Source organism: Rhinoraja longicauda, chromosome 5 (assembly GCF_053455715.1).
Source record: "Rhinoraja longicauda isolate Sanriku21f chromosome 5, sRhiLon1.1, whole genome shotgun sequence".
Classification (NCBI taxonomy): domain Eukaryota; kingdom Metazoa; phylum Chordata; class Chondrichthyes; order Rajiformes; family Arhynchobatidae; genus Rhinoraja; species Rhinoraja longicauda.
Window position 1 is genome coordinate 6,766,580 of NC_135957.1, and position 21,693 is coordinate 6,788,272.

Here is a 21,693-nt window from a genome sequence, read left to right on the forward strand (position 1 = left end):
ACGTTTCGGGTCGAGACCCTTCTTCAGACTGTCATTGTTCAGCCCACTGGGTGTGGCAGAGTCTGAAATGGACCGACTCAGTTGTCTAGGTTTATTATCGTCACCTGTACCAAGGTACAATGAAAAGCTTTGTTTTGCATGCAATCTGATCAGATAATACTATACATAAAGACAACCCAAATTTAAGTAGAGCAAAGGGGAAGATACAGAGTGCAGAATATAGTTCTCAGCATCGTAGCGCACCAGTTCCACAGACAAAGTCCAACGTCCGCAATGGGGTAGAGGTGAATCGGACAGTGCCCTAGCTTATGGAAGGGCCGTTCAGAAGCCTGATAACAGAGGGGAAGAAGCTGTCCCTGAGTCTGGTGGTGCGCGCTTTCAAGCTTCTTTATCTTCTGTTAGATGCGAGCAGGGGGAAGGAATGACTGGGGTGGGACAAGTCTTTGATTGTGTCGGCTGCTTTTACGAGGCAGCGTGAAGTGCTGAAGGAGTAGATGGTGGGGAATCTGGTCTGTGTGATGGGCTGGGCCGCATCGACAACTTACTGAAAGAAAAGAGGCCAGAGTCGTGAAGCTTTTCACTGCGTCTTGGTGCAGGTGATGATAATAATCCAATACCAGCCCTGTGGACTGCAACATCGGGAGCTCGCACGTCCCTGGCGGGCGACCGGCTCCAGCCGTGGCGGCTTCCACCACCCCGTCGGAGGGCTTGATCGTCCCGCTTGCAGGACCGTGGCCCGGCGCGGCTCGGCCGCGGGACCTTCCATCGCCCGGCACGGCTCGGCCGCGGGGCCTTCCATCGCCCGGAGCGGCTCGGCCGCGGTACTTTTCATCGCCCGGAGCGGCTCGGCCACGGGGCCTTCCATCGCCCGGCACGGCTCAGCCGCGGGGCCTTCCATCGCCCGGAGCGGCTCGGCCGCGGGACCTTCCATCGCCCGGAGCGGCTCAGCCACGGGGCCTTCCATCGTCCGGAGCGGCTCGGCCGCAGGACTTTCCATCACCCGGTGCGGCTCGGCCACGGGGCCTTCCATCGCCCGGAGCGGCTCGTTTGCAGGACCTTCCATCTCCTTGCGGGGGCTGCACGAGTCGAGCCTCGGTCGCCTCGGCAGAAGTCGAACTATCTGTCCGTGGGAGAAGCATGAGGGAAGAAAGAAGACATTTTCTTGCCTTCCATCACAGTGAGGGGGTGTCTGGAGGAGTCACTGTGATGGATGTTTGTGTTAAAATTGTGTGTCTTGTGTCTTTTACCCTGTACTGTTGTGGCTGCGTGGCAAATGATTTTCGTTCAATTCATTTTGAATGACAATAAAGGTCATTCAGATTCAGATACTGCTATGTCAATTGCCCTTCTGCATCTTGCCACATCTGCTCAACTGTGTTCATAGATTGCTTTGTGCTGTTGCCGATTAACTCGTTTTGCTTGTGCGAGAACCCAAGTGTTTTCTCAGTCACCTGGTGGGGCTGTGTAACTTCACTTTCACTTTAAACAGCTTTAGTTTATCTCTGTCTTAAGTGTGCAATAATATGGGCCGCAAACGTTGGCGCAGCTCAATGGATTTGGCGGTAGACACAAAACGCTGGAGTTACTCAGCGGGACAGGCAGCATCTCGGGAGAGACTGAATGGGTGACGTTTCGGGTCGAGACCCTTCTTCGGACTGATCTGGCAGCATCGCGGGAGGGGACGGGGTTTCGGGGTTGGGACCCTTCATCAGACTTCTGGCTTGGAGTGCGTCTCATTCAAAATACAACATCGCTGCTTTATTTCTTCCTTATTTCAACTGTCAGCCTGGATTATACGTGTCTCTGCAAGTATTGGTTGAAGCTTGGTGTTTTGAGTGTTAGGGAGGGGGTCTGTCTACAAGTTCTGTGCAGTGTTTAACCCCTGCTCTATCTCTTGCAGGTCAGGGGAAAATCGGACGACAATGCACAAATGCTACACCTTCCTTATCTTCATGGTTTTAATTCTCCCATCACTGGGTCTCAGCAGGTGAGTTAGCTGTTTAAGAATAAAGGCTGCATATGCAACAGACAAACGTGATTTAGACTATAGACAATAGACAATAGGTGCAGGAGGAGGCCATTCGGCCCTTCGAGTCAGCACTGCCATTCAATGTGATCATGGCTGATCATTCTCAATCAGTACCCCGTTCCTGCCTTCTCCCCATACCCCCTGACTCCGCTATCCTTAAGAGCTCTATCCAGCTCTCTCTTGAATGCATTCAGAGAATTGGCCTCCACTGCCTTCTGAGGCAGAGAATTCCACAGATTCACAACTCTCTGACTGAAAAAGTTTTTCCTCATCTCAGTTCTAAATGGCCTACCCCTTATTCTTAAACTGTGGCCCCTTGTTCTGGACTCCCCCAACATTGGGAAAAAATTTCCTGCCTCTAACGTGTCCAACCCCTTAATAATCTTATACGTTTCGATAAGATCTCCTCTCATCCTTCTAAATTCCAGTGTGTTTGGTGTATTGTGTTCAATTTTGCATTTGAGGTATTGTCTTCAGTTTTTGGTCCTCCTGCTTTAGGAAGGATGTTGTTAAGCTGGAAAGGGTGGAGAGAAGATTCACAAGAATGTCGCCAGGACTCGAGGACTTGCACTGTAGAGAGAGGTTGAGCAGGCTAGGACTGTGTTCCTTAGAGTGCAGGAGGCTGAGGGGTGATTTTAGTGGTGCATAAAAAGACCACGGGAATGGATTGGGTGAAACGCAGAGTTGGGGAATCGAGGAGTAGGTGACATAAGTTTGTGAGAAGGAAAACATGTAATAGGAACCTGAGGGGCAACTTTTTCACTCGGGGTGGTGTATGGAACAAGGTGCCAGATGAGGTAGTTGAGGCATTTAAAAGATACTAGACCAAGTGGACCTGTTGGGCCCAAACCACTCCTGCATTGGTGCAGCACCCCCTCCCCCATCCCCCCCCCCATTCCCCTCCACCCCCTCCCACCCCCCTCCCCTCCCCTCCATCCCCCTCAACCAACTTATCCTCCCTCCCTTCACCCCCTCCCTCCATCCCCTTCACCTCCACCCCCCTTCCCCTCACCCCCACCATCCTCCTCAACCCCTTTATCCTTCATCCTCCCTCCTTCCCCCCCCCCCCCCCAGAGATAGATTTAAACTTTAAAATGTGAATAACTTATAAAATATAACACCGATTTCAATGAAACTACTTGCATTACCATTAAAGCAATGATGGTGAGTCATGTGGGCCTAAAATTGTCGCGCTATCGTGTACCATTTTGGCTGTAGTTCGATCACAAACAAACAAACAAACAAGAGTTTGAGTATATAGAAACATAAACATAGAAAATAGGTGCAGGAGTAGGCCATTCGGCCCTTCGAGCCTGCACCGCCATTCAATATGATCATGGCTGATCATCCAACTCAGTATCCCGTACCTGCCTTCTCTCCATACCCCCTGATCCCTTTAGCCACAAGGGCCACATCTAACTCCCTCTTAAATATAGCCAATGAACTGGCCTCAACTACCTTCTGTGGCAGAGAATTCCACAGATTCACCACTCTCTGTGTGAAAAAAAACTTTCTCATCTCGGTCCTAAAAGACTTCCCCCTTATCCTTAAACTGTGACCCCTTGTTCTGGACTCCCCCAACATCGGGAACAATCTTCCTGCACCTAGCCTGTCCAACCCCTTAAGAATTTTGTAAGTTTCTATAAGATCCATATATAGATTAGGACACGGGCATGGATAGGAAAGGCTTAGAGGGATATGGGCAAAACATGGGCAGGTGGGACTAGTGTAGATGGGGCATGTTGGTGCGCGGGCAAGTTGGGCCGAAGGGCCTGTTTCCATGTTGTACGGCTGTATGACTCTGGAGCTGTTCCACAACCATGCATCCTACGGCGGTGGAAAGCAGTAGCCATCACCTGGTGTAAAAGCACGGGCAAAGCGTCGGGAGCAATCAATGCGTTTAGCTCAGTGTTAGTGAATTTGAAAGACATCAGGGGATCTTCAGTCAGCACAGGAGCTTTTGAGATCCTACATTTAGGTGGTGTCAGGCCAGGCCTAAGGCATCACCTCTCCAGATACTTTCCCAACCTCCTGACAGTGCGCACCAACACCACACCATTCAATGCGTCAAGAAGCTTCCAGCTGCCAACATGGAGACGCGAGGAACTGCAGATGCTGCTTCACAAAAGAAAGGATGCAAAGTGTTGGAGTAACTCAGCGGGTCAGGCAGCATCTCCGGAAAAGGGTCCCGACCCAAAACATTGCCTATCCATGTCTTCCTTAAATGCTGCCTGACCCACTGAGATACACCAGACCTGAGAAATTGTTCCCTTGAACTTGCCTGGACTGTCTTGTATATTCCCCCCCCCTCGTCCCCGTCCCACCCCCCGTCCCCCGTCGTCCCCCCAACCCCGACTGAGTGTGAGAATTGCTTGCTTAATCGTTCCCCAAAACACAATCAATGTGACCGAGCAAGAGCTCCTGAAGGAGGCCTGATTTAAACCATTGGTCCGAAGGTAGAGTGGAAGACGACTGATAGAGAAGAGCGTTACAAATGGAGGCAGGCAACTCTGGCTGCAGTGGCAATTACTCAGCACATCCACTCAAAGGCGATTTACAGTAAACCCGAATGCAAACTCTGCATCAATCTCTAAGACTCTGCTTGTTTCGATTCCAGTCTGGATCTGTTTTTCCGTTGGCTGTTTGACAAGAAGTTCCTGGAAGAAGCTTCTGTGCGGTTTGAGTGAGTATCTTTCATTGAGCGATGCCTGTGCATGGAATGTCTCCACGTATTGCTGAATGTCCTAATGGTTGATTTGCCAGTGGGGTGCATTGGGGGCTTGTCCTCTGGTACTGTTTGCTGATGGTTTCGGTTTCGTTTAGTTTAGTCATAAAGCGCGGAAACAGGCCCTTGGGACCAACGATAACATTACCCTGCACACACTAGGGACAATTTACACATACACCAAGCCAATTATCCCTCAAACCTGCACGTCTTTGGGGTGTGGGAGGAAACCGAAGATCTCGGAGAAAACCCACGCGGTCACGGGGAGAACGTACAAACTCCGTACAGACAGCACCCCCTCGTCGGGATCGAACCTGGATCTCTGGCACTCCAGGTGCTGTAAGACAGCAACTCTACCACTGTGTCGCCCCGTGGGGGAATGTTTTGAGGCCCTACGTTGCAACTGGTGTCAGAACATGCATAAGGCATCACCTCTCTGGGAGAGAGTCGGGAGCGGTTTAGTTTAATTTCTTTCTTTCTTTTCAAATCTTTTTATTAAATTTCAACAAATAAAAAGCATAACAGTGATATTGATACATAGGGATCAGGATTACATTAACAACAAATGTAGCCTTAATATAAATCCAGTTTCAAAATACATATAGGGTATAGACCTCCCAGTGTCTGTGTAATTATAGATAAAAGGTTAAAAGAGAACTTATATATATATATTTTTTTTTTAAGATAAAAAGAAAGAAAAAAGTTTAATTTATTGTCACGTGTACCGAGGTACAGTGAAAGGCTTTTGCGGTGCTCACCAGTCAGTGGAAAGGCAATATGTGCCTACACTCGAGCCATCCACAGAGTACAGATGTACGGTCAAGGGGATAATGTGAATAACGTGCAGTGCAAGTTGAGGCCCGATCAAAGATAGAGCGAGGGTCCATAACTCGCATTTGTCAACGTCTCGGTGTGGGTCCCCTGGAATGGGGAACAATAGACAATAGACAATAGGTGCAGGAGGAGGCCATTCGGCCCTTCGAGCCAGCACCGCCATTCAATGTGATCATGGCTGATCATGGCTGATCCGCATGTTGCATGCGGTGGTGGGGGACCTTCACTAACTCTGAACCCGTCTCTTGTTTTAGGTGTGTCTTTCTCCCCGATAACGGTGCTTTTTTTGTGAACTACGTGATTGCTTCTGCGTTCATCGGAAATGCCATGGACCTGCTGCGCATCCCAGGCCTGCTGATGTACATGATCCGCCTCTCCCTGGCCAAGTCGGCAGCCGAGAGGAAGAACGTCAAACGAGTAGGTCCTGCTAATTAAATGCTCTTGCTCTCCGAGTGCGCCCACTCTCTGCTGCTCCTATCCGCAAGGAACGGTTAAGCTCCATTATAGGCGTGGTTTTGTCATTGTACATCAGATCCCATTTGAAGCCTTCTCTCCCATGTACACGGACGCCCTGTTTAACAGAGAGGCTAAGCGTACCTTCCCAGCATTCCTCTGACAAGACAGAGCGCTGGAGGAGCTCGGCAGATCAGGCAGTATCTGGGGAGGAAATGGACAGGCGACATTTCTGGTTGTGTCCCTTCATCTCCATTCAATCCAAAGAGAGAGGCATCCCAACCCAAAACGTCACCCAATCAGCCTGAAGAAGCTTCTTCCCCTCTGTTATCAAGCTTCTGAACAGCCCTTCCATAAGCTAGGGCACTGTCCGATTCACCTCTACCCCATTGCGGACATTGGACTGTGTCTCTGGAACTGGTGCGCTACAATGCTGAGAACTACATTCTGCACTCTGTATCTCCCCCTTTGCTCCACCTATTGTACATGAGTTTGACATGATTGTATTTACCTATAGGATCATCTGATCTGATTGGGTAGCATGCAAAACAAAGGTTTTCACTGTGCCTCGGTACACGTGACAATAACCAACTTAAATCAACCCGAAACATTGCTCAGTCAGTCTGACGAAGGTCCCAACTCGATGTCATCGATAGGGACTCAACGCGTCCTCCCACCACTGATCTGAGCCAGTATTCCTTCTCCCACTTTCCCCGCACCCTGCCCCTCTCACCTCCCCTCACTTCCCATCCCTTCCCCTTGATAACAAACTGTTTGCCTCTAACCCCCCAACAGATGGGTGCAGCTGACTCAACCAATAAATGTTCATGTTATTAGTGCAACTAAACCGTGCAGTTGTTGAAACGGCAGCCAGTTGACACGGTGCAGAATTGACAGTGTCGTTTTCAAGCTTCATTTTGTTTGGTGTTTGCAAGGACACAGCACGGAAACAGTCCCACTACGTCCGTACCAACCACTGGACACCTTGATTCCATGTCAAGTCCACTCCCCCCCTCCACATCAGCGGCACTTTTTGCAGAGAGACAATTAGCCCTACAACCCCGCTCGTCTTTGGGATGTGGGGGGAAACCGGCGCACCCGGAGGAAACCCACGCCGTCACAGGGAGAACGTGCAAACTCCACGCACGCATGCACCTGCGCGCACACACACACACACACACACTCGCGCACACACACACACACACTCGCGCACACACACACACACACTCGCGCACACACACCCACACACACACACCCGCGCACACACACATACACACACACACATACACCCACGTGCACGCACACACACACACACACACACACACACACACACACACGCGCACGCACGCACACACACACACATATACACACACGCATGCACGCACACACATACACACACACACGCATGCATGCACACACGCACATGCACACGCACACGCACACACACGCGCATCTGAGGTCAGGATCAATCCAGGGTCTCTGGCGCTGTAAGCCAGAAGCCCTACCACTCTGCTGCCCATAAGATAGGCTTTGCAGAAAAGACGGGCACAAATTTAACCTTGAGGAAGAAGCAATATTAAACATCAATTATTAAAAGTTGAAAGTATACCATTCTTAAAATTATACAATTACTAAAATTAAAAATTAATATTAATAAACAAACATCATCTGACTGTTTTCTAATCTTATGTAGCGATTTGCAATTGTAATAGTTTTATTTGATCAGAATCTGTTGTCTGGTATAGAATAGCATCTGATTAAAAATGGGCCAGAAATAGAGTGTAACCTCACTGTGTCGCCTGTTTATAGTGCAACTTTGCGCCAGAGAGACATTGCCAGCCAACCTGACAGTAGCCTGCAACCCCTCAGCATGCTCATTACTGCCAGTCCCTAGGAGGTGAGAAAGGAAGAGACGGGGAGAAGCCGAGAGGAGGAAGTATATATTTTTTAAAAGAGAGAGGAGACAGGAAAAAGACAAGAGCAGACGAGTAAGAATGGAGTAAGAGGTGAGAGTAAGGAAAACATAGATGTCTAAGGCCAGCAATAAGTAAGCATAAGTTGCGAGAAGCAAGTGCAGCAAGTGTTATATACAAACTGCATTAGTTGTGTTGCACGGTTTTTCCACAGGCTTGTGTTAAACTGGATCAGTTTACAATAATCCTCTCAAGATCTGTTTACCAGCAACAATTGGGAGTGAGAGAAAGCAACAGTGCGGCTTTTGAACTGTTGTACGTCAGAGTCCTGTTTCATTTATGAAGCTGGATGTTCGTGTCATGAGTGGAATACTTTCCCTCTTTACACCCAGAGTCAGCACCGAACACACCAAAACCGGCTATTGGCTATGTGAGAGACATGGTAGCATTCGCTTTAAGCCATCACCATCTGCGCGATAGTTTTCTTCCAGATGGGGCTACCCAAAGATTGACATGTAGAAGTCTCATCATCTCAAACATCCCTCATCAACTCCCCACTAATTCATCAGATATCTAGCACCTTCATCTGAAAAATCTGTTGTTTGATCTTCGTTTTCCTCTGCCCTCATGTGAAGCATGTAGAGAGACATGGAGCAGTCCAGGTTCCTTCAGCCCACAGTGTCCATGCCGATCGTGATGGAAGGTTAAACTCGTCTCTGCCGGCATGTGATCCATATCCCTCCATTCCCTGCATATCCACGTGCCCATCTAGAAGCCCCCGAGACGCCACTCATCATCATCATCATCATATATATACAGCCGGAAACAGGCCTTTTCGGCCCTCCAAGTCCGTGCCGCCCAGTGATCCCCGTACATTAACACTATCCTACACCCACTAGGGACAATTTTTACATTTACCCAGCCAATTAACCTACATACCTGTACGTCTTTGGAGTGTGGGAGGAAACCGAAGATCTCGGAGAAAACCCACGCAGGTCACGGGGAGAACATACAAACTCCTTACAGTGCAGCACCCGTAGTCAGGATCGAACCTGAGTCTCCGGCGCTGCATTCGCTGTAAAGCAGCAACTCTACCGCTGCGCTACCGTGCCACTGTTTCATCTGCCTCCCTGGCAACACATTACAGGCACCCGCCAACGAACTTGGCGTCTGCAACCAAATAAGAGGCGCGCTAACTCTGGATACCCAAACAGTTGATTAGTAGTCTTCTCAGTGTAGACTTGTGAAGGATTTTCCCTGCAATCAATTGCAAAGCACCACTGAAGAGCAGTTTAGCATTCTGTTTGCATTTCCACTTTTCGATGTCTTGTGGGATCTGGCGTGGCCAAAATGAATGTTTCCGCTTCAAACCGCGGGTGTTACCATTAAACCAAACGAGGGCCACTAATTGCAGGCTGAAACAGCTTACTTCAGTCCTAGTGGAATATTCCCAGGCATTGATGTCTTTAATCTGTACATGCGCCTGTGCCTCGTGTTTGTATGCTGGTCTGTACTGATGAACCATCCACACTGGTTATGGACTATTACTGCCAACCCAAAGATAAAACTGACCTCTTGGTGTAGTGGTAGCTGAGTCCAAGGTTTCAGGTGTGAAAACATTATGGATTACCCAGTTAATATCCCCGATCTCACGTGCTTGTGTTTTTATGCAAAGCAGTGCGTATTAATTGAAAGGCACAGCATGGAAACAGGCTCTTCGTCCCACCGAGTCCACACCGATCACCAGGTTCACACTGATTCTATGTTATCCCACTTTCGTATCCACTCCCTACACACCAGGGGCGCTCTACAGAGGCCAATTAAAACCTGCACGTCTTTTGGATGTGGGTGGAAACCCACATGGTCACTGGGTGAACGTGCAAACTCCACATAGATAGCACACAAGGTCGCGATCGAAACCAGCGTTGTTCGTGAACTGGTTTGAAGGAGTTAGAACTCAATGGAGTTTGCACCCTGGCACCTCGCCTTAATGTCTTTGCTCAAGCCAGACTCCTCGATTTAAAGATCTGTAGTTTGGTTCGATGGGTCAATCCTTTGCGTTGTCTGGGCCAGAAGAGCTATGCTGCACAAAAACAAGCCACCCTATGAATGATACCCATCTTCAGGGATCCCATTTACCGCCAGTTGTTTGGTAGCCTTTTCTGAGGCGGCAGTTCAGCGGTTGTCCGGATACTTGCATGTTGTGAGAGCACCTGCCTCCACCACCCACTCCGTCAGTGCGCTCGAGACTCCAACCACCCTCTGGACGAAACATACTCTCCACTTTGCGCGGAAACTTGGGGCAGTGCACAATGCCTGTGCCGAACATGATGCCGAGCCAAACTAATCTCGTCTACGTGCATGTGATGCCTCTCCCTCCATTCCCTGCGTATCCATGTGCCTATTTAAAAGCCTCTTGTGTACCACTGTTGTATCTGCCTCCACCACCACTCCTTGGCAGCATGTTCCAGGCACTCACACTCTCTATGTAAAAGACAAAACTTGCCCCTCTCGTCTTCAACCTATGCCCTCTAGACTTTGGACATTTCCATTCTGATGGTGGAAAAGGTTCTGACTGTTTACCTTCTATAGAAGTGACCTTCTATCACTTATCCCCTCGGCCTCCGGCGCTCCAGTGAAAACAATCCCACGTTTGTCCATTGTATTATGTTCCGTTTTAACCCCTTTACCTTCAACCTATGCCCTCCTGTTATGCACACCTCTGCTTGGTGCTCAGTCCTATTTCATAAGGTCATTAGTGATAGGAGTAGAATTAGGCCTTTGGGCCCATCACGTCTACTCCGCCATTCAATCATGGCTGATCTATCTCTCCCTCCAAACCCCATTCTCCTGCCTTTTCCCATAACCCCTGACACCCGTACTAATCAGAAATCTATCTATCTCTGCCTTAAAAATATCCACTGACTTGGCCTCCACAGCCTTCTGTGGCAAACAATTCCACAGATTCACCATCCTCTGGCTAAAGAAATTTCTCCTCATCTCCTTCCTAAAAGAATGTCCTTTAATTCTGAGGCTGTGCCCTCTGGTCCCAGACTCTCCCACCACCTCCGGTTGGTTAATTTCTGTGTGCTTCTTCCTCCAGCACCAGGCCTATGAGTTCCAGTTTGGAGCAGCATATGGATGGATGATGTGTATATTCACCGTGGTTATAACCTACAGCATCACGTGCCCCATCATCGTTCCCTTTGGTGAGTGTTTCGTCAGAGACCTTGGACTGTCCTCGAAGTGCAGCCCCTTCTGTTAATGTGAGTGAGCCCCCCAGATGTAGAACTGCAGATGCTGATTTATGCCAAAGATAGACACAAAGTGCCATCTTTGTCTATCTGCACCTCAGTCTGAAGAAGGGTCTCGACCCGAAACGTCACCCATTCCTTCTCTCCAGAGACGCTGTCTGACCCGCTGAGTTACTCCAGCATTTTGTGACACAACATGCTGGTCAGGCAGCATCTCTGGAGAATAGACACAAAATGGTGGAGTAACTCAGCGGGGGCAGGCAGCATGTCTGGAGAGAAGGAATGGGTGATGTTTGGGTCGGTGGGACCCTTCTTCAGACAGAGTCCCAAGGGAAACGAGAGAACATGGGACGTAGGCGGCACGGTGGCGCAGCGGTAGAGTTGCTGCCTTACAGCGCCGGAGACCTGGGTTCGATCCAGACTACGGGTGCCCGTCTGTACGGAGTTTGTAAGTTGCCCCCCGTGAACACGTGGGTTTTCTCTGAGATCTTATGTTTCCTCCCACACTCCAAAGACATACAGGTTTCTAGGTTAGTCCCTCAAAAGTCAGGGTTGTTGCGGAGTGAGTGGAGGGCTGCACGTTCAGGAGGGGAGAGGTTAGAGTTAGTCAGGGGAGTGGAGAATTTGAGGCGGTTAATGTCACGCCGGCAGTCTGAAGAAGGGTCTCGACCCGAAACGTCCATCAGTCTGAAGAAGGGTCTCGACCCGAAACGTCCATCAGTCTGAAGAAGGGTCTCGACCCGAAACGTCATCCTGAGATGCTGCCTGACCTGCTGAGTTACTCCAGCATTTTGTGAATAAATACCACAGGTTTCTAGGTTAATTGGCTTGGTGTATGTGTAAATTGTCCCTGGTGTGTGTAGGATAGGGTTAATGTATGGTGATCATTGGTCGGTACGAACTCGATAGGCCGAAGGGCCTGTTTTCATGCTGTATCTCTAAACTTCTCTGGAGAAAATAGGGTCGAGCCTCATCTTCGGCTCTGAGATTTGACTTTTCACCTGGTCCACACTGACCTCTTCTGGAAGATTACCATCCATGCAGTGTGCAAGGTATTTTTCTTAATCAGCTAAATGATTCTTGGTATAATTTTAACGGTAGGGTAACTGTTAATGAAATTGTGTTTTTTTTATTGGTTTCCCGCTAATCTAAACATCTGTCGTGGGAGTGGATGTGAACGTAATCAGTGTATTGGTTAGAGTGCATTAGTGGCCTCCTTTTTAATTAAAAGTGTTTTACGGTGCGGGCAATGGATTAACCACTGGGGGTTGCTAAGCAAAATATTATCCTCGTGCACTTTATTTTTGTTAAATGACTGATTGCAAGCTCCCCTGTGGGCTAAGTGCCACGTGGTCTGTTAACGAGCCCACACACTGGGAATGCTGCCAGGGCCAACTGCTAACGAAGCTGGCTGCCCTCAGCTGCGGTTAAAGTCACTCCTACTCTCTCGATCCTGGGAGATTCACTGAGTCGTGCAGCACATTAACAGGCCCGTCGACCCGACTTGCCCACGTCATCCAAGATCCACCCCCACATCCACACTACTTCCACCTGCCCGAGTTAGATCCACATCCGTCCAAACATTTCAGATCCATGTACCATGTACCAGTACAAACGTTGTTAAAGTACCTGCCTCAACTACCTCCTCTGGCAGCTCGTTCCACACCCACCATCCTCTGAATGATAAAGTTGCCCCTCGGGTTCCGATTAAATCTTTCCCCTCTAACCTTAAACCCTTTGGTCCTCTAAATTTATTCCCCTACCCTGGGTAAAAGACTGTGCACTTACCCTACATATTCCCCTCATGATTGTACACCTTTATACACCAATCAGCCAAAACATAATGACCACCGACAGGCGAAGTGAATAACATTGATTATCTTGTTACAATGGCACCTGTCAAGGGGTGGGATATATTAGGCAGCAAGTGAACAGTCAGTTCTTGAAGTTGATGCGTGGATGCAGGAGAAATGGGCAGGAGTAAAGACCTGAGCGACTTTGACAAGGGCCAAATTGTTATTGCCAGACGACTGGGTCAGAGCATCTCTGAAACAGCAAGGCTTGTGGGGTGCTCCCGGTCAGCAGTGGTGAGTACCTACCGACAGTGGTCCGAGGAGGGACAAACCACAAACCGGCGACAGACAGGGTGTTGGGCGCCCAAGGCTCATCGATGCGCGAGGGCAACGAAGGCTATCCCGTCTGGTCCGAACTGACAGAAGGTCGACTGTGGCACAAGTCACAGAAAATATTAATGGTGGTCACGGGAGGAATGTGTCACAATACACAGTGCATCGCACCCTGCTGCGTATGGGGCTGCACACGGAGGACCAACAGCATGTTAGGCAGGTGGTCATAATGTTTTGGCTCATCAGGTCATAATGATTTGGCTGATTGGTGTAAGATCATACCTCGGCCTCCTGTGTTCCAAGTCCCAGCCTGCCAAACCTCTCCCTATAGCTCAGGTCCTCTAGTCCTGGCGCTCTTTCCAGCTTGACAATATCCTTCTGATAGCAGGGGTGACCAAAGCAACATTTTTCCTATAGCAGAGTGTGGATTCTAAGCAGGATGGGTAGTACAAACGAACAAATACACACGCAGAAGATGAGTTTGACCTCCTTCTGGGCTCTAGAGTTTATTTGTGTGGTTCGTGAAGATAAAACTATATTTTACGAAACTCCCTGCATGCAGTCCCTGCCAGTCTGAAGACGGGACCTGACCAAAAACGTCCATCTCCCTCCACAGATGCTGCCTGACCCGCTGAGTTCCTCTAGAACTTTGGATACTTCTGTGCATTTCTCTTTACAAAATTATTTTTGTCGCCGTTAGTAAAACGCACGATGCTTGAGTAACTCAGCGGGTCAGGTAGCATCTGTGTCATCATCTGTTTTTAAATTTCTTTCAACTTCCGTTACAGTTCCACTTTGGACTGAGAGTTCACCATGGTTAACTTATGATTAAGGTGTTTATAGGCTGACCAGTTACAATATCTTCTTGCCATTGCAAAGAACATACAACAGTACAGTGTAGGAAGGAACAGCAGATGCTGTTTCAAACCGAAGATAGACGCAAAAGTCCAGAACAGGGGGCCACAGTTTAAGAATAAGGGGTAGGCCATTTAGAACTGAGATGAGGAAAAACGTTTTCAGTCAGAGAGTTGTGAATCTGTGGAATTCTCTGCCTCAGGAGGCAGTGGAGGTCAATTCTCTGAATGCATTCAAGAGAGAGCTGGATAGAGCTCTTAGGGATAGCGGAGTCAGGGGGTATGGGGAGAAGGCAGGAACGGGGTACGGATTGAGAATGATCAGCCATGATCACATTGAATGGCGGTGCTGGCTCAAAGGGCCGAATGGCCTCCTCCTGCACCTATTGTCTATTGTCTAACTCAGCGGGACAGGCAGCATCTCTGGAGAAAAGGAATAGGTGACGTTTCGGGTCGAGACCCGTCTTCAGACTCATTACAGCACAGGAACAGGTCCCTCTGCCCATAGTGTCAAGGCCAAACATGATGCCAAGACCAGCTTTCATCTGCCTGCACATAATCCATACAGCTCAACTCCCTGCATAATGTGTACATCAATCAGAATCTTATGTTATTGTCCACGTCTTGGTAATTTAACTCATAAAATATTGGTTTCCCCATGTGATCTCATTGCTTTCCAGGCTCTTGTAAGCTTTGTGGAGTCCTAATAACATTATTTTATTGAATTGGAAGTGATCTGCCTTAGTTTGAGTCATTGAAACATGAGAAGACGACTCGGCCCCTCGTGCCTGTGACTATAGCTATAAAAGATTAGTGCCTCCAACTAAAGATAGACACAAAATGCTGGAGTAAATTTAATGGGACTTGTTGAAATGTTTTGTTATGCCTTTAGGTTTAATGTACATGCTCTTGAAGCACTTGGTGGATCGTTACAACCTGTACTACGCCTACCTGCCCGCTAAACTGGACAAGAAGATCCACTCTGGGGCCGTGAATCAGGTGGTGGCAGCTCCCATCCTCTGCCTGCTCTGCCTGCTCTTCTTCTCCACCGTCAGAACAGGTGAGGTGACCTCTCACCCATCCGCTCCCTCCCTCCACTCTTCCCAAAGGCTTTGCACCCTCCCGCCTCCACCTTTGCAAGCTTTCCCAGCCTCCTTCCCCCCACACCCCCCCCCCCCCCAGCCGCACTCAATCTGAAGAAGATCCAAATCATCCGTCCCGCTGAGTTACTCCAGCGTTTTACGCCTATCTTCGGTGCAAACCAGCATCTGTAGTTCCTTCCTCCACATCTCCGACCCCTGTTCTCCAGAGGTGGTGCCTGACATGCTCACTGGGTTCCAGTGACTCCCATCCCATTTATTCCCCTCCCCTCTGTGCTGTCAATTGTGTCTCAGTGATTCAGTGTGGAAACAGGCCCTTCGGCCCAACTTGCCCACACCGTCCAACAATGTCCCAGCTACACTCGTCCCACTTGCCTGCACTTGGTCCATATCCCTCCAAACCTGTTCTATCCACGTACCTGTCTAACTGTTTCTTAAACGACGGGATAGTCCCAGCCTCAACTACCTCCTCTGGCAGCTTGTTCCATACACCCACCACCCTTTGTGTGAAAAAGTTATCCCTCGGATTCCTATTAAATCCTTTCCTCCTCATCTTGAACCTATGTCCTTTGGTCCTCGATTCACCTACACTGGGCAAGAGACTCTGTGCATCTACCCGATCTATTCCTCTCATGATTTTGTACACCTCTGTAAGATCACCCCTCATCCTCCTGCGCTCCAAGGAATAGAGTCCCAGCCTGCTCAACCTCTTCCTATAGCTCACACTCTCTAGTCCTGGCAACATCCTCGTAAATCTTTTCTCTGACCCCAACTGTGCTCTAGTTGAACACAAGATCTTAGTGTACCAGAATGTGCCTTACAACATGGAACAGTGCTGCACACGAACAGGCCCTTCGGCCCACAAAGTCTGTGCCGAGCATGATGCCGAGACCAGCTCTTATCAGCCCGCATGTGATCCATATCTGCCCGTTCCCCGCATGTACATATGCCTACGTAAAAGCCTCTTAAATGTCACTATCGTGTCTGCCTCCTTCACCACCCCTTGGTAGTGTGTTCCAAGGGACTCGACAGCCTCTCGTGTCAAATATATTTTGCCTTGCACACCTTCTTTAAACTTTGCCCCTCTCACCTTAAAAGCTGCACAGTGGCACAGCGGTAGACCTGCTGCCTTCCTTATAGCACCAAAGACCTGGGTTTGATCCTGGGTGCTGTCTGTACGAAGTTTGTACGTTCTCCCTGTGACCGCGTGGGTTTTCTCCCGGTTTCCTCCCACATCTCCAAAGATGTGCAGGTTTGTAGGTCAATTGGCTGCTGTAAATTGTCCCTCGTGTGCCAGGATAGGACTAAAGTGTGGGTGATTGATGGTCAGCGTGGACTCAGTGGGCTGAACGGCTTGTTACCACACAGTATCTCTAAACCAGCGCTCTCGTATTTGGTTTTTCCATCTTGGGAAAAAGATTCTGACTGTCTACCCTATAGAAACATAGAAACATAGAAAATAGGTGCAGGAGTAGGCCATTCGGCCCTTCGAGCCTGTACGCACCGCCATTCAATATGATCATGGCTGATCATCCAGCTCAGTAACCTGTACCTGCCTTCTCTCCATACCCCCTGATCCCTTTAGCCACAAGGGCCACATCTAACTCCCTCTTAAATATAGCCAATGAACTGGCCTCAACTACCTTCTGTGGCAGAGAATTCCACAGACTCACCACTCTCTGTGTGAAGAAATGTTTTCTCATCTCGGTCCTAAAAGACTTCCCCCTTATCCTTAAGCTGTGACCCCTGGTTCTGGACTTCCCCAACATCGGGAACAATCTTCCCGCATCTAGCCTGTCCAACCCATTAAGAATTTTATATGTTTCTATAAGATCCCCCCTCATTCTTCTAAATTCCAGCGAGTACAAGCCCAGTCTATCCAGTCTTTCTTCATATGAAAGTCTCATCATCCCAGGAATCAATCTGGTGAACCTTCTCTGTACTCCCTCTAAGGCAAGACCGTCTTTCCTCAGATTAGGAGACCAAAACTGTACGCAATACTCCAGGTGCGGTCTCACCAAGGCCCTGTACAACTGCAGCAGAACCTCCCTGCTCCCTATATCTATGTCTCTCATAAAATTATATACTTTTATCAGGTCTAGAAGGCGCTATAGAACATGGAACAGTACAGCATAAGATAGGGTCCTTCAGCCCACAATGTCCATGCCATAAGTGATAGGGTGGCAAATGAGTTTTGGTCTCCTAATCTGAGGAAGGACATCCTTGTAATTGAGGCAGTGCAGCCTAGGTTCACGAGATTGATCCCTGGGATGGCGGGACTGTCATGTGAGGAAAGATTGAAAAGACTATGCTTGTATTCACTGGAGTTTAGAAGGATGAGAGGGGAGCTTGTATAGAGACATATAAAATTATAAAAGGACTGGACAAACTAGATGCAGGAAAAAATGTTCCCAATGTTGGGGGAGTCCAGAACCAGGGGCCACAGTCTTAAAATAAAGGGGAGGCCATTTAAAACTGAGGTGAGAATTTGTTGTGAATTTGTGGAATTCTCTGGCACAGAGGTCAGTGGAGGCCAAATCACTGGATGGATTTAAGAGAGAGTTTGATAGAGCTCTGGGGGCTGGTGGAATCAAGGGATATGGGGAGAAGGCAGGCACGGGTTACTGATTGTGGATGATCAGCCATGATCACAATGAATGGCGGTGCTGGCTCGAAGGGCCAAATGGCCTCCTCCTGCACCTATTTTCTATGTTTCCAGGAGAATGGCCCTTCAACTCTCAGATGGATCATGCAGCTGCCATTTTGAAAAAACAGATCTCAGTTTCACAGTCAATGTATATTCTTCAACTGACATCTCCAAAACAAATGATAGTCATTACTGCATTCTTCCACCACCGCCCTCAAACTCCTTCCAACTCGCCAATTCTGCATCCAATAGGCTAGCTCACCGCGCACCCCTTAAGGACATACCTTTAGAAAGGGGATGAGGAGGACTTTCTTTAGCCAAAGGATGGTGAATCTGTAGAATTCGTTGCCACAGACGGCTGGAAAGGGCCAAGTCGTCAGGTATTTTTAAAGCGGAGTTTGACAGATTCTTAATTAGTAAGGGTGTCAAAGATTATGGGGAAAGGCAGGAGAATGGGGTTAGACAGTAGACAATAGGTGCAGGAGGAGGCCATTTGGCCCTTCGAGCCAGCACCGCCATTCAATGTGATCATGTCTTATCATTCTCAATCAGTGCCCCGTTCCTGCCTTCTCCCCATACCCCCTGACTCCGCTATCCTTAAGAGCTCTATCTAGCTCTCTCTTGAATGCATTCAGAGAATTGGCCTCCACTGCCTTCTGAGGCAGAGAATTCCACAGATTCACAACTCTCTGACTGAAAATGTTTTTTCCTCATCTCAGTTCTAAATGGCCTACCCCTTATTCTTAAACTGTGGCCCCTTGTTCTGGACTCCCCCAACATTGGGAACATGTTTCCTGCCTCTAACGTGTCCAACCCCTTAATAATCTTATACGTTTCGATAAGATCCCCTCTCATCCTTCTAAATTCCCGATAAGATCCCCTCTCATCCTTCTAAATTCCGGTGTATACAAGCCCAGTCGCTCCAGTCTTTCAACATATGACAGTCCTGCCATTCCGGGTTGAGATGGATCGGCCATGATCGAACGGCCGAGTAGACTTGATGGGCCGAATGGCCTAATTCTGCTCCCATGACTTATGAACTAATGAACATCCTATGTGATTTTAAATAACCATAAAAAATATGTATATTTTCTTTTAATTTCAGGCTTCTTGGCTGCTACATCCATGTTTACATTTGTTGTCCTGGTGGTCACTATCGTTATCTGCCTCTCTCACCTCTGCTTTGGCCACTTCAAATACCTCAGTGCTCATAACTACAAGGTAAGCAGTTCCTTATCTGCCGTGTGCTGTGGGCTTGTGACCGACACCCAGCTGCTTATCTGGCCATTTGCTTTAAGGTCACTGTACAAGCACAAAGTAGGGGTTGATTAGTACGGGCTTCTGAGGTTATGGGGAGAAGGCAGGGGAATGGGGTTAGGAGGGAGAGATAGATGGCAGAGTAGACTTAATAGGCCGAATGGCCTAATTCTGCTCCTATCACTTATAGACAATAGAAATAGAAAATAGGTGCAGGAGAAGGCCATTCGGCCCTTCGAGCCAGCACCGCCATTCAATGTGATCATGGCTGATCATTCTCAATCAGTACCCCGTTCCTGCCTTCTCCCCATACCCCCTTGACTCCGCTATCCTTAAGAGCTCTACCTAGCTCTCTCTTGAATGTATTCAGAGAATTGGCCTCCACTGCCCTCTGAGGCAGAGAATTCCACAGATTCACAACTCTCTGACTAAAAAAGTTTTTCCTCATCTCTGTTCTAAATGGCCTACCCCTTATTCTTAAACTGTGGCCCCTGGTTCTGGACTCCCCCAACATTGGGAACATGTTTCCTGCCTCTAACGTGTCCAACCCCTTAATAATTTTATACGTTTCGATAAGATCCCCTCTCATCCTTCTAAATTCCAGTGTATACAAACCTAGTCGCTCCAGCCTTTCAGCATATGACAGTCCCGCCATTCCGGGAATTAACCTAGTAAACCTACGCTGCACGCCCTCAATAGCACTTATGATCGTATGAAACGCATACACACTAAACGGAAATACTTTGATAACCCTAATTCTTCACAATTTTGGAATCGGTCACAAGTTGCTTGTGTTAGTTGGTAACATCCCTGCTTCTCAGGAGTGCAATGGGTGTGTTCTAAATACACCACCAGCCTGTAGGTTAACTGGGTAGCCTTAAGAGTGTGCCTCGGTACCAGCGTAATGATTCATGCAATACATGATGTATAAACCTGGATGACACTATAAAACACCGCTTGGTGTTAGCCAAGGGAGCGACAAAGTGCTGGAGTAACTCAGCAGGTTTGGCAGCATCTCCTGAGGTGTTACTGCAGCACTTTGTGTCTTTTTTTGTAAACCAGCATCTGCAGTTCCTTAATAGACACAAAACGCTGGAGTAACTCAGCGGGACGGGCAGCATCTCTGGGTGGAAGGAATAGGTGACGTTTCAGTTCGAGACCCTTCTTCAGATTTCAGGGCATGTCTGAAGAAGGGTCTCAACCCACAACGTCACCCATTCCTTCCATCCAGAGATGCTGCCTGTCCCACTGAGTTACTCCAACATTTTGTGTCTATCTTCGGTGTAAACCACCATCTGCAGTTCCTTCCTACACATTCTGTCTGCAGTTCCTTGTGTTTCCATAGCCAAGGGATTGTTGGTTTATCCCTTTGCCTCTGCTAGATATCACTCTGATACTAATGCCCGTTGAATGGTTTAAATAATGGTGACCTCCTTCACTTTGCTGGATAAACTTTTTACGTTATGTCCTTGAGAATCTGAATGAGGGTGGTTAAATAGTTGGCCACAAAACGCTGGAGGAACTCAGCGGCTCAGGCAGCATCTCTGAAGAATATGGATAGGTAACGTTTCAGTTCGGGACCCTACTGACTGAAGAAGATGGCTCATCACCTATTCCTTTTCTGCTGAGATGCTGCCTGACCCCGCTGAGTTACTCCAGCATTTTGTGTCTTTCTTTGGTATAAACCAGCATCATCTGTTCATTTTGATTACGTTTCGATTAAAAAAAATTAGATGTCTCTCCATCAGTTATGGGCGGCACGGTGGCACAGCGGTAGAGTTGCTGCCTTACAGCGCCGGAGACCCGGGTTCCATCCTGGCTTCGGGTGCTGTCTTTGCAGAGCTTGTACGTTCTCCCAGTGACCGCGTGGGTTTTTCTCCGGGTGCACCGGTTTCCTCCCACACTCCAAAGACGCACACGTCCAAAGACGAGGTTAATTGGCTTTGGTAAAAATTATAAGTAGTCCCTGTTGTGTAGGATAGTGTTAGTGTGTGGATATCGATGGCCGGCACGAATTCAGTGGCCGAAGGTCCTGTTTCCACGCTGTATCTCTAAACTAAACTGAGTATGGGATAGTTGAGTATCCCCTACTTTTTTTGTGAAATTGATTCTAAATTAGACTGGATTTCTGCGGGTGGCCTTGCCATTATTTGTTTCATCTGAGTTATCATCATCATATCATATCATATATATACAGCCGGAAACAGGCCTTTTCGGCCCTCCAAGTCCGTGCCGCCCAGTGATCCCCGTACATTAACACTATCCTACACCCACTAGGGACAATTTTTACATTTACCCAGCCAATTAACCTACATACCTGTACGTCTTTGGAGTGTGGGAGGAAACCGAAGATCTCGGAGAAAACCCACGCAGGTCACGGGGAGAACGTACAAACTCCTTACAGTACAGCACCCGTAGTCAGGATCGAACCTGAGTCTCCGGCGCTGCATTCGCTGTAAAGCAGCAACTCTACCGCTGCGCCACCGTGCCGCCCTAAGTTA

At 48.5% G+C, this 21,693-nt stretch overlaps 1 protein-coding gene across 7 annotated transcripts in view; it reads left to right on the forward strand.

Annotated features, from left to right (window-relative positions):
* LOC144593369 (mechanosensitive cation channel TMEM63B-like) overlaps window positions 1-21,693 on the forward strand; it is a 179,389-nt gene that overhangs the window by 145,339 nt on the left and 12,357 nt on the right. For all 7 annotated transcript variants that reach the window (XM_078398833.1, XM_078398831.1, XM_078398830.1 and 4 more), the window contains 6 exons: window positions 1,901-1,987; window positions 4,647-4,712; window positions 5,843-6,005; window positions 11,058-11,163; window positions 15,081-15,248; window positions 19,041-19,156. In XM_078398833.1, the coding sequence (XP_078254959.1) occupies window positions 1,901-1,987; window positions 4,647-4,712; window positions 5,843-6,005; window positions 11,058-11,163; window positions 15,081-15,248; window positions 19,041-19,156 (706 nt within the window). The remainder of the gene's footprint in view (window positions 1-1,900; window positions 1,988-4,646; window positions 4,713-5,842; window positions 6,006-11,057; window positions 11,164-15,080; window positions 15,249-19,040; window positions 19,157-21,693) is intronic.